This window comes from Lathyrus oleraceus, chromosome 5, assembly GCF_024323335.1.
Source record: "Lathyrus oleraceus cultivar Zhongwan6 chromosome 5, CAAS_Psat_ZW6_1.0, whole genome shotgun sequence".
NCBI classification, from domain to species: Eukaryota; Viridiplantae; Streptophyta; class Magnoliopsida; order Fabales; family Fabaceae; genus Lathyrus; species Lathyrus oleraceus.
The window spans coordinates 478,363,654-478,378,004 of NC_066583.1; the positions used below are offsets into that span (position 1 = coordinate 478,363,654).

A 14,351-nucleotide genomic window follows, 5' to 3' on the forward strand; every position below is an offset into this window, starting at 1 on the left:
ATTATTATTTACTAGCGTTCAGACAGGCACTCCCGTGTCCGTCTGCTCGGTTTTCTTAATGCGCACAGCAGAGAAAAATAAATATTTGTTTTTCTTTTTATGAGGTTTCTACCATAGGTCACATTAAAAATAATATTATTACATTTTGAAAATGGTAAATAAAGATATTCAAAATTATATCGAAGCATGCAAAGTAATATTGATACTGTATAATCAATGACGTTCTTTAAGAGGAATGACGAACATGAAATCTCTATTCGAAGTATTTTCTTTTTCCCTGCAATTGTTTTCCGTAGTAAAGGAAAAAATGTAAGACTCTTAAATTAGAATTTTTTTAGAGAAAAAGATAGTAAAATTAATAGTAAGTTGTGTAATATAGCTTTTGCTTACCTTATAAAGATTCGAATCAATTTTTCGTACATCCCTTTATCAGTGCGCTCTTGAGATTTAAAAAGCTACAAATACATGACGAAATGTCATATTATAAAAGAAATACATTCAGAACATCTGACTCGTTTGAATATAATATGGTTTATTGCGACACAAATAATACCTGGAGAATGAAGATACTTTGTTTTAGTCTTGATTTGGTAGAATAACAATTATGACTTGTTTCTGAATTACCTGGATTTCTGGTAAATAAGGAAAACAATGGACTTAGTAAATATATATGGTTTTATTTACATAAACCACAAATAGTAGTTAAATTCATGCATTCAAAAATAATCTAGAGTAAATATATTCTTAAATGAATTAAATAAAAAACCTCTCCATCCTTTGAGATATTATTTCTCTTTTCACCATTTTCCAAAGTTGTGTTTTATCTGTTATCACTGTGGAGCTTCAACCGATGGAGTAAATTTTCAAACGTTTGACCTGTTTCAATGAGGATGATAAAAATGTTACTGAAAGAGTGATGAAAGTGCAAGAATTTTTTTATACATAATACGGAGAAGATAAATACACCTTATTGTCGAGTTTGCCGATGGATGAAATACTTTGTTCATCCTTCCATGTGTTCCATTTATCTTCAAAGTCTGTTATCTAAAATTTATTGCATAAGAATAGTAAGAATAACTATCACCCCATTTATATCTAACATAAAAGCATAAAATAAATGATTAAGTATAACTTACTTTCATATTGAAGCAAGTTTCAACATTCTTTCGTCTCAACTCCTTACATAATTGAAAGATTTCATCGTGTTCTAGTTTGGTTGTATATTAAAGCAAAAGAAAATTATATTTAGTTATTATCTATCTATGATATAAATAATACAATATAAGCTTGGTATGTCGTGTAACCAAAATGGGAATCAACGTGCGAGCAATTTTTTCAATGTACTTAATAAATACCCGCGGGTGCGATAAAAGAATTTGTTTGTAGACTACATTTTTTGTGTAGTCACCATCTTCTTTTTTCAATTTTCCTTCCCTGGTTAAAACTCTTGTTGTAGTCTGTGAAACACCCCTGGATAAAGCCACATTTAATTGTCCATGACTAAAAACATGTCGTGGAAGATATATTCCAACATTTGGAATGGTTTGTCCTTGTGATTTATTTATTATAATTGCAAAACTTAGTCGCATAGAAAAATGCTTTCTACTAAGGACAAAAGGCAGACTATCACTTGCAGATGTTTTTATTTTAATTCTAGGCAAAAAAGCACGTTTTCCTGCGTTGCTTCCTGTCAGGATTTCCACATCCAACATATTCATAAATAAACCACGACATAATAACCGGGTCCCATTACACAATCCACATCTAGGATCTAGATTTCGTAACAACATCAATGGTGCGCCCTTTTTTATCTTTAGAATATGTGGTGTCAAACTACCTTGTGCAATTGAGTTTAAGAATTCTTGCTGGTATAAATTATGATTATCTCCTTCAACCTCGTCAAATGATAACAAATTATGTTCTTTTCCTGGAAATTGATCGATAATCATATCATTCAATTTTTGGACATCATCATTTGTTGGTGTCAAAATAGCTCTTTGTACCATATATGGGGCATCCCAACCATGCAATTCTAAATTAGGAAAAATATGTTGGATAAGTACTTGTATGGAATGTTTACCTTCCCATGGGATTGCAATATGTAAATGTAACCTCACCATGTCATCTGGTTTGGTAGGTTCAACACCATCACCAATGCGAATAAGAAATTCTGCAAACTCTTGATCATGCAATGATCGCATATTTTGACGCAAATGCAAAATCTTGGTATGATTCCATAAATGAGACTGAACAATACACGTCGAAATCATTTAGTACCTTTTCTTACAACAGGAAGAACTTGATGAAATCCCCCCCCCCCCCCATGATCAGAACTTTTCCACCAAATGGAGCATTGTTGCTACAAATGTCTTGTAATGATCAATCTAAGGCTTCCAAATTTTTTTTGTTTGTCATTGGTGCTTCATCCCAAATTATTACGGCAGCAATTCTAATGAGATTTGCAAGATCCTTTTGCTTTTGAATACCACAAATGGAACTCGGTTGAATATCAATAGGTATCTTAAATGGAGAGTGTGCAGTCCTACCACCGGGTAACAATGTTGCAGCTATACCAGATGATGCAGATGCTAAGAGAATTTCTCCTCTACTTCTTAAACTTTCCATTAATGTTCTATAAAGGAATGTTTTACCTGTTCCTCCTGGACCATCAACAAAAAATACCCCACTGTGTTTTTGAACAATTACATTCATAATGGTGTTGAATGCAATCATTTGATCATTATTTAACTTAAAAATAGATTCAATATCTTGATTGGGAATATCGATCGCTAACTCCTCTTGTATGATACTTGGAACTGCACCTCTGTCTATTGTATTAGGGAGTAAAGATGGGAGATCATAATCTTCAATCTTTTTACCGTGCAGGTTTAAGAGTTCATTCAAGTCCTTCAACAACATATTAGTTAATTCTGATTCCACATCATTGTTAGCTGTTTGATAATCCTCTACCATATGCGTAAAAAACTCAGTCCAAAGGCCTCTAACATCAGTAGGTTCACAAAATATTAAAATCGTCACGAATAACCTTCGTAAAGCATATGGCATTCGGAGACTCGTAGCCTCAAGCAAACAATCACGAATACTATGATCAGTCTCTAGAAATCCCCTATCCTCGGCTGATTTTTTGAATGTGTTGAAAGTCATGCCATTATTTGTAAGAAGATATTCCCAACTGGTTGGACCTGTGACATGCGATAACAACAGTCGCAAGTAAAACTTATCTCCCTCCGAAGGTGATACCGTATAGATTCTCCCGATAACTTTTCTTGTTGATCGCCTACGATGCCATTCCATATCCCGCTTGTTCCAACAATAATGCTCTCGAATCTCTCTATACAGATACTTTAATTTCTTGCTTGTGGATCTCGTAGATTTAATGTAAATAATTGTGTGAGCATTGTTTTGGAGTTGCGTTCATTATTTAACACATCTGCAATTTGCTGATGATCATAAAAGCGCACTTGATGGCGGTTCGACAAGTGGATCTGCAATCTTTCAACCGAAGGATATAATCGGTAAAGAGTGAATCGAAATATTTTCCATAATGCCTCAGGAGCACAAATCCATCTTGCATCAACATATTGCTGAACTTCATCCATGTATGATCCTTTATGAACCTCCATAGCCACACAATCAGGGCCCTTGTACACATATTTGTATAGATACTTGATACTTTTAATGCTACTGCAAATCTCTACATTGATGTGACAGTCATACTTTAACAGTAACCAAGGGTTATAAGGAACCACCCATCTATTATCGACAGACCTATCTTTACCTAATGATACAGACTCATCAAACCTTCTCCTATACTCGGGATATGAGTCAGTGCCTTGACGTGTTTCATCCAAGAATTGTTTGGGATACCTTTTTTTACAATGTCCGTCTTTCATACATGGAGAGTTTCGGTTGATTATGCCGTAAGGTCCGTGGATCATATGTCTTACAACAGCTTCATGCAACTGTGGTTCACATTCTAATTTAGGTATTTCTGCTCTTACCATAATATCATAATCTTTTGGGTCATGCAACTTATCGTTACTTTCTAAGACCAACAACATATGCACATGCGGCAGTCCTCGCTTTTGAAATTCAGTGACATACATGTAGCTTTTAACTTTACCCAAGACTCCTTTATTAATAACATCGTCCTTCAATTTCTCAAATTTCGAACGAAATATTCTTGTTAGCAAATCTGGACGATCTTGTGGTGTTTGCAAAGGCAAAAGTTCTGATGTTATCTCACTCCAAGAAGGATTACATGTCATTGTTAGAAAAATATCTGGTTTACCGCCATTAAGAACAATAGCCATGCCATCTTCATAACATTGTGTCATGTCTCGACGACCGCCAATAAATGATGATGGCAATATTGTTCTTTTTCCAATGTTTTCTACGATGATTCATGAAATGCATTAGTATTAGAATATATGAATTATTAGCATTAGAAGTACAACTAATTATTAATCTAAAACTGTATATTTATGCTATATGAATTTGTACCTGCATTAGTTTCACCAACATGCAAAGCATTATGTAAACCTTGGTACAATTCAGAACGTATATCACTTTGGTGCTCTTTAATCCGCCTTAATCTCCCTGATTCAATTTTGACATAATTGTCTATAACATATTGTTGCAACAGTCGACTCGCATTTAACAACATTGATTGATCATTTGGGCGAATCTACAGTTGATTGAAAAAAATGTCGGTGTTAAATGTAAAGTTTTTTAAACAACACTTAGCTAAGTTGATTATCTACTAAAATTAATCCAAATTTACCTGAAGCATGTAACTGTAATATGCTCGACATGACACTCTTTGTCCATTGCAATTTGTTGTGTTGATGTCCCAACCATGCGTCCCAAATGGAAACAATACAGGGTATTGCAAAGGATCATAATATCCCTTTGTCTCTTGAACTTTCTTGAGATTTCCATCACAACGAATGACATTAATATCCCTTCCATAATCCATAGAATCTACATCACATCCAACAATAATTGCTGCAACTTGTTCAGCAGTTGGAAGATTGTATTGATGGTGATTACTTGGACACTCCTTAAGTATGAGGCTACATTCACTGATATTTGGAAGTATTGAAAGTTGCTTGAACCTAATTATAAAAGGATTAAACTGATGGAGCATTTTCTGTAATTTGTGAACTACATTTTGGTGCAACTGTGGATTTTCGTGCATTCTATTATGTAGCTCATTATCGGTGTCGTAGATGTATAGTTGTAAGATACGCGGCCTGACACCCTCATTTGGATAGAAACCTCCAATGTTATGGTAAAAAGCACCTTGAGCACGAAATATGTATATACCACGACCAAATGCAAGAATATTCTCATCAACATGAACACCAATTGAAGTGAATGAAAACACATGGTTATAACTTCGAATATGTTGCCTAAAATGTTTTCCTTCAGCTGAACCATCCAAAAATAATTATTGCAATTCTATAGGAGCACCAACTCGTGAGAATGATACCTTTCCACCATTACAACACGTGTCACGTGATTCATGATGAAACAATCTTGCATTGCAGTGTCTACAGGTAAATGGATGAGGCAACCGGGATTTTGCCATCATCATATTATTTTTGAAATTTCGAGCAATATTGTGCTTTGCTCGAAAAGCATGTCCTGATTCTACAGGCAGGAGTTTGATATTGATTACTAAATATTATCTAAAATCTAAAATACAAATAAAAAATATATGCAAGATGCTTCAATTATTATATTTTAATATTGCATGATATTAAATTTTACGTCACATGAGCAAATGCTACATTTATTTGAAGCAAAATTTTTACGAACATACCTTGAGGACAACATGATAATGCACCATTTTCTCTGGCGTCCATGTTAACATATGATATTACTGCATCCTCCAAAGCTTCATCAACATCCATATCATATGATACAAAAATAATAATTAATATATATACATTTGTAAAAATTAATACTCGCATACTTAGAACTATATCACTTATACCTGTATCGGATTGACTCGTGTTGTTTCGTTGATTAGGTGATGTGCAATTACGATCTGCGGGTTTAAATACATAAAATAAGATATGACGAAAGCGAACAAAATTATGAAATGCAATATATATATATATATATATATATATATATATATATATATATATATATATATATAATATATATATATATATATATATATATATATATATATATATATATATATATATATATATATATATATATATATATATATATATATATATATATATATATATATATATATATATATATATATATATATATATATATATAATCACCAACCAAGTGCAACATCATTAACATGTGTAATTCTACTTGGGCCGGCTTCACTGTCATGAGTTCCTTGAAAGTGTGATCTTGGAAAAGTCATATTTGTAAAATTTTGAAATGGAACTCTCGACTGACTGTTTATAGGGCGAGATGTTTGAGCTTGTTTCTCTTGCTCTTTTCGCCGCCTATAATTTTCACGTCGTATCGACAAATTGTTTTCTCTCTGCTCGTTGCTCATATTTTGTCTCCTCTTCCTTTCATTTTCGGACCTTCTTGACCTCTGTTGTTGACTTGATATTTGACGGGTATTATTTTCCATTTTATTAATGTAATTATCAACGGGAAACTATACCGAATCCTCTACAAAAACATAAAATAAAAATAAAAAAATTATGAAAATTAAAAAAATAAGCATGAATAACATATAATCATTATATTATTCTATATACTATTTTATTAAGTTATATCATTATATTATGCTTATAAAAAATTATATAAGCATATAATCAAATTATTAATAAACATAAACATAACTTGATATGGTATTCTATATACTATTTTCATAACTTGATATGGTATTCTATATACTATTAGCGCAGTAAAAAATAGTATATAGAATAATATATGCTTATATGAAAATAACTTGATATAATCATTATATTATGCTTATAAAAAATGCTTATATGCTTAATAAAAATTATGAAAATTAAAAAAATAAGCATGAATAACTTGATATATTATTCACTTGATATATTTTCATACTATATACTAATTTAACTTGATATATTTTCATACTATATACTAATTTAATTTGATAAATAGTTTACCTTAAAACTAAAATTAAAAAAAAAATGGTATTCTATAAGAGAGAACAAAGTCAAAATGCAATGCAAAATAAATGAGAGTGATATTTTTCTTCTCTCTAACACTTTCTATTCCCTTACATTTTTAAATTTCTTTTTATCTCTTTTGGTTACTTTTCTAGAAACTTTAAATTATTTCAGTAACTTCCATTAAGTCATGCATCTTTTTCATGTTTCTGCATTAAGCTTTGAGGGTTTTTATAAGAACACCACACAATTTCAAGTATACTATAAATTTAAATATGTTGTTGATTTCCGCAAATAACCTACATAAATGTTGCATGACGTACATAAATGTTGATAAATTTTTTAGTGAGATTTCATTTCCGTTTTTTTTCACATAATATTGAATTTGCGCATTCAAAATAATTTTAATAATTAAATTATTTCTACTTAATCTAAATTGTTAAAATACATTAAATATATCACTTATGTTACCCAAAATACGTTAATATTGTTTTCTTTTAAGTAATAAAATATTATGTTACCCAAAATTTCCACCAATTTATTAATTAATATTTCGTTCAACTAATTATTTTAATAATTAATTAATAATTAAATTATTATAGTATGTCAGTCCATTAAATCAATTTAAGTTGTGAACATCACACCCCCACTAAATCCGTCGTGGATTCTGTCCGTTGCATTTTGTTTAGGCCGTTACCTAAATATATAGGTGGTCTTTTGTCCGAAGATACTCATATGAAATTTTGTCTCTTTTAATTATTAATTAATTATTAAAATAACTTCTATAATGTTTGTCCTGTCCAAATAATTATGTGAAAGGTATTTTAAATAATTTGTCCGAAGGTACTAATTAGTAAAACGTGATTATTAAAAATAACCGGTACATGAGTACCTAAATATATGAACATACAAAGTGGTATTAATTTCTTAATGCTTTTTAATTAATATAATATAGAGTTTACAAATTAGGAACTATTAAAAACATCATAATTATAAACGTGTAAACATCAATAAATAATTGGTTATTTTAAATGTTTTAATTACAGAAAAAGAATTATAAAACACGGTTTATAAACTCTGTGTAAATAATCATAATTATACGTAATTGGTTATTTTAAATGTTTTAATTAAAACGTAATAATTAAAAACATCATAATTATAACTAATTAATATACCACTATATAGAAGTTACTAATTTCTTAATCTTTTTCTATAATAATTACACGTTTTATAAAGTAACTTCTATAATGTTTGTCCCGTTCATATATTTTTACATATAAGAAGTCATAAAAGGTGTAACTTTATAACTTTATAACTCCTATAATGTTTACATGTGATATTTACATGAGTACCTAAATATATGAACATCACAGCTTTTGAAAAAGTGCTAATATGACAAATCCCACACCATAAACTTTGAACCTTCTTTCTTTTTGTTAATGAACTTTTCTTTTCCACTTTGACAATTGCAAAATGGAGGACTATAAATAAGTGAAAAAAGTTGATTATACAAATATGAACGAATCCTAACGAAAATTCCAGTGTTGCTTTCGAAACACATAAAGCAAAGAAGTCATAGATAGAAGTTAGAATTTCATGTACCTTCAAGAAGTTTGTGGCAAGGAAGTTCAATCGCGAAGGTTGGTCGTTAGATGTATCAGCGGTGATGTCGGAAGTTCAACGGTGATGTCGGAAGTTCAGTGGTGCTTTTGGTTGTTGCTGTAACCGGAGGAAATGAAAAAAATAAAAATCGTGAATGTTTGTAGGATCGTTGTTGGTGGTTGTTCACGTGAGAGATGAAGGTTTATGTTATGGTCAAAGATAAATATGGTTGGTAATTGTTTTTATAGCAGCCAATAATAAGAACATTGATATTGAGAAGTTAAGGAAATATTTTGGTGATGTCACAGAAACTCCCATTTACACTTGGATTTTATGTGTGTAGTCAATGCACCCATTATTTAAAATTAAACTGTCATTTCCTATATATTGTAACTGTTATTCCTATTTTGTAGCAGTTAAAATTTGATAATACGAATAAAAACGTGAGAAGTTATAAAGTGAAATATTTTGTTAAACTGTTCCATAAGTGTAGGATGGTATGAGTGCCACATATTATTATTATTATTATTGGATAAAAGGAATTAAAAAATCTAAGGGTAAAATCGGGAGAAAAATAGGCCACTCCAAATAGGTGTATTCCCTTTAGATATAGGTATAGATGCATTTTTCTTTTCCACTTTCACAATTGCAGAATGGAGGACTATAAATAAGTGAAAAAAGTTGATTATACAAATATGAACGAATCCTAACGAAAATTCCAGTGTTGCTTTCGAAACACATAAAGCAAAGAAGTCATAGATAAAAGTTAGAATTTCACGTACCTTCAAGAAGTTTCTGGAAAGGCAGTTCAATCGCGAAGGTTGGTCGTTGAATGTATCAGCGGTGATGTCGAAAGTTCAACGGTGATGTCGGAAGTTCAGTGGTGCTTTTGGTTGTTGCTATAACTGGAGGAAATGAAAAAAATGAAAATCGTGAATGTTCGTAGGATCGTTGTTGGTGGTTGTTCACGTGAGAGATGAAGGTTTATGTTATGGTGAAAGATAAATATGGTTGGTAATTGTTTTTGTAGCAGCCAATAATGAGAACATTGATATTGAGAAGTTAAGGAAATATTTTGGATAAAAGGAATTAAAAAATCTAAGGGTAAAATCGGGAGAAAAATAGGTCACTCCAAATAGGTGTATCCCCTTTATATATAGGTATAGATTTATTTATGTATATTATATTTTTGTGTTTTTATTTCATTTTTGTTTTGTTGTGACTTCATATTTTTAAGGCGGTTGCTAAAAAGCATGATGATATTGCCTGATTTTTTTCTTGTAGTTAACAATTTAGATAATGTTGTCAGAGATATTCTTAGAGAAAATCAAATTCTTAAAGTAATAGAAGCAATAAAGAGTGGAGAAATTTTAATTGGTCGTACCTTGAATCAAGATACTACATTAATAAGAGTTGGAGATACTAGATGGGGATCACGTTATGATACATTACTAAGGTCGGTTTCTTTTTTTCCTTTTGTGTAATATGCTAGATATAATATTAAAAGATAGCCTTGGCTCAGAGCAACGAGTTAAAACTCTTCAATTATTGAATACTTTGCAATTCTTTGAATTTTTTTTGATGAGAAATATATTGGGAATTACTAAGGATATGTCTCAAGCTCTGCAAATAAAAGATGAAGTTATTGTAAAGGTTAGGATATTTGTTAAAATATCAAATGAAAGATTACACAATATGAGAGAAGATGATTGGTCTAGTCTACTCGATGAAGTGTTATTATTTTGTGAGAAGCATAGTATTGACATTATAAATATGGATGACGGATTCATGTTACATGGAAAACCAAGACGTAATGTTCAAATTCTTTCAAACATGCATCACTTTTAAGTTGAGCTATTTGATCGGGTGCTTGATAGACAACTTCAAGAGATGAATCATAGATTTACATAGGTGGATATTGAATTGCTCATTGTGTATCAATTTTAAGTCCATGAGATTCATTTTTTGCATTTGACAAGGAAAAATTAATTAATTTGGGTCGATTTTATCCATCGGAATTTTCTTCGATAGATCTTATGGAAATCGACAATCAACTTGAAAATTACATCATGGATGTTTGTTCTCGTGAGAAGTTCTCTAATTTACAGGAAATTAGTGATCTTTCAAGGATGACGGTGGACATTAAAAAACACATTGCTCATCCTTTGGTGTATTTACTTATGAAGTTGGCATTACTTTTATCCGTAGTCACGACAACCGTTGAAAGAAGTTTCTTAGTTATGAGTTTTATGAAGATTCAACTGCATAACCGTATGGGGGATGGATTTTTTAATGATTGTTTGGTAACATACATAGAGAATAATATATTTGATAGTGTTGAAAATGAAAAAAAAATCTTACAACACTTTTAAAATATAAAGACACGTAGAGAAAAATTATAATTCTGAGATATTAAATTGTCTCTCGTTTTTTTATATACATTTTTTATTTTGCTATGTAATATTTAACTTTTTAAGATATACATTATCAACATTTTATGCATAAGTATTTTTATATTTTTTATGAATATTTATATTATTTAGTTTTGATCTTTTGTATAAAAATTTGAGTTTGACCTCAATTATTAAAAGTTATAGATGTATGGCGGAGTCTAGTAATTGAAAATAACAATTATATGAAATGATAGAAAAGTTAATTTTTAAAATGGGGGATTAAAAGTTAAAAATATGAAGACAAAAAATGCATTAAACCAAACTAATAATAATTAATTTTATTATATTGACCCCACAAATATTGTATTGTCCCCCACAGTATTCATTTATAAGTTTTAGGGAACATAAATATGATTATTAATTTTACTTTATTTTTCTTTTACTTTTAAAAAATAAATGGAAATTAAAAATACATGTGAAAGATGTATAGTTTTTTCTAAATAATTATCAATTAGTAGGGTACAATAACATATTACTCTCATTTCTATTTTTTTTAGTTAAATACACTTTATCTCTTTAATATAAGCGATTTTAGTTTATCTCATGTAAAATAATTTTTTTGGATTCCTTATTGTAATTTTTTGATTTTGTTTTTTTGACCTTTTGATGATGTGTCAACTATGAAATCTTCATATTTGATGACTTTGTACTCCACGTGGCATTTTATTTATTTATTTATTTTAAAATCCACGTGGATTTTAATTTTAATTATTATTTTAACAATTTTTATGGTTTTTTTTATAGTTTTTATTAATTTTTTTAATTTAAAATAAAACTTATTTATTATGCAGTTTTTTCTATCAAAGAAATGGATATTAGAATTTTTGTGGTCGTCGATCTTTTTGTTTAGGTAGCCGTCATAGATCGAACCAAAATGTGAATCATTTTACAACAAATTCATTCCACCATATGCTCAGTCATAGTACAAATCATCAATTCTATCAAATATCATCAACGAACCAATGTCATTTCAATCCTCGAGCGAATTGTCTACCTGCACGATGCCAATTTTCTTGATTTTCCTGGCCATATAGGCAAATATTGCCCACAACTTACGCAATCAATTCATAATGTTAATTATGCTAATGGAAATGTCAAATTTTGTCAACAAAAAATTGTGTATGTCGAAGAAAAATATCAAAACGAATTAGCTCATTCAAAATTAATTAGCTCTTTTAAAATTATTATAGTAAGATTATTTTATTTTTAAATGAATAAATTTTATTTTTGATTTAACATTTACTTTTAATTACAATTGTAAGATTATTATGAAGAATAATATTGTCCAATAAATAAGTTTTAATTTTAATTTAAATATAATAATATTATAAAAAATAGAATTTTAATTATTATTATTTATTTAAATGATTGACATAATTGGAAGAAACAATACTATTATTTATTGCAAACTGTTGTACCAACATCACACACAACCTGATGGTTAGAGGGTAAAATGTATTTAAACCTTTTGTTTGTCTTCTTATTTCTTCTACGCAGTATTATTTTATTGACTTTATTTTCTTCACAAGTCTCCTACTGTTAAATCTTACTTTTTTTTAAAACTTATATGAAATTTGAGTTAGAAAACAATAATTCAAGTAAGTTTCTCCCTTCATTCTTATTATAACTATTTATTTATTTATTTATGTATATTATATTATTGTGTTTTGCTTTCATATTTTGTGTGTGTTGTGACTTCATATTTTTTTTTGCAGTTGCTAAAAAGCATGATTATATTTCTTGATTTTTTCTTGTAGTTAGCAATTTATCTAATATTGTGAGAGATGTTCTTATAGAAAGTCAAATTTTTAAAATAATAGAAGCATTAAAGAGTGAAGAAATTTTAAATGACCCTGCCTTGAATCATGAAACTACATTAACAAGAGTTGGAGGTACTAGATGGGATCACATTATGATACATTACTAAGGTCAATTTCTTTTTTTCCTTCTCACTGATATGCTGGATATAACTTTAAAAGATAGCCTTAGCTCAAAGCAACGAGTTGAAACTCATCAATTATTTTTGCAATTCTTTGAATTTATTTTTAAATTACTTTTTATGAGAAATATATTGGGAATTACTAATGAAAGATTACAAAATATAAGAGAAGATGGTTGGTCTAGTCTACTCGATGAAGTGTCATTATTTTGTGAGAAGCATAGTATTGAAATTATAAATATGGATGACGCATTTATGTTACATGGAAACCAAGACATAATATTGAAATTGTTTCAAACATTCATAATTTTTAAGTTGAGCTATTTGATCAGGTGATTGATAGACAACTTTAAGATATGAATAAAAGATTTACATATGTGGATAGTGAATTGCTTATTGTGTATCAATTTTAAGTTCATGAGATTCATTTTTTGCATTTGACAAGGAAAAATTAATTAATTAGGCTCGATTTTATCCGTCGATTTTTTTTTCAATAGAGCTTATGGAACTCGACAATCAACTTTAAAATTACATCACGGATGTTTGTTCTTGTGAGAAATTCTCTAATTTATAAGAAATTAGTGATTTTACAAGAATGATGGTGGAGACTAAAAAATACATTGCTCATCCTTTGGTGTATTTACTTCTGAAGTTGACATTACTTTTGTCCGTAGTTACCACAACGTTTGAAAGAAGTTTCTTAGTTATGAATTTTGTGAAGATTCAAATGCACAGCCATATGGAGGATGAATTTTTGAATGATAGTTTGGTAACAGACATATATAGTAATATATTTGATAGTGTTGAAAATGAAAAAAAAAACTTAGAACATTTTTAAAATATAAAAACACATAGAGAAAAATTATAATTCTAAGATATTAAATTATCTCCATTTTTTTTATATACATTGGTATTTTGTTATGTAATATTTAATTTTTTAAGATATACATTATCATCATTTTATGCATAAGTATTTTTATATTTTTTATGAATATTTATATCATTTAGTTTTGATCTTTTGTAAAAGAAAATTGAGTTTGACCTCAATTATTAAAAATTATAGATATGCGGCTGAGTCTAGTAATTGAAAATTATAATTATGTGAAATGATATAAAAGTTAATTTTTAAAATGGGGGATTAAAAGTTAAAAATATGAAGATAAAAAATGCATTTAAACTAAACTAATAATAATTAATTTTAAT

General features: G+C 29.2%; 2 protein-coding genes across 2 annotated transcripts; both read right to left on the reverse strand.

Moving 5' to 3' along the window:
- Window positions 1-213: 213 nt before the first annotated feature.
- LOC127081418 (uncharacterized) lies at window positions 214-2,201 on the reverse strand. The gene is made up of 4 exons (XM_051021672.1): window positions 1,356-2,201; window positions 967-1,044; window positions 391-455; window positions 214-277 (listed from the first exon to the last, which is right to left on the reverse strand). The coding sequence occupies exons 1-4, from the start codon at window positions 2,199-2,201 to the stop codon at window positions 214-216; spliced, it is 1,053 nt and encodes a 350-aa protein (XP_050877629.1).
- Window positions 2,202-3,365: 1,164 nt separating this feature from the next.
- Window positions 3,366-5,939, reverse strand: LOC127081419 (uncharacterized). The gene is made up of 4 exons (XM_051021673.1): window positions 5,849-5,939; window positions 4,805-5,454; window positions 4,525-4,708; window positions 3,366-4,414 (listed from the first exon to the last, which is right to left on the reverse strand). The coding sequence occupies exons 1-4, from the start codon at window positions 5,937-5,939 to the stop codon at window positions 3,366-3,368; spliced, it is 1,974 nt and encodes a 657-aa protein (XP_050877630.1).
- Window positions 5,940-14,351: the final 8,412 nt, after the last annotated feature.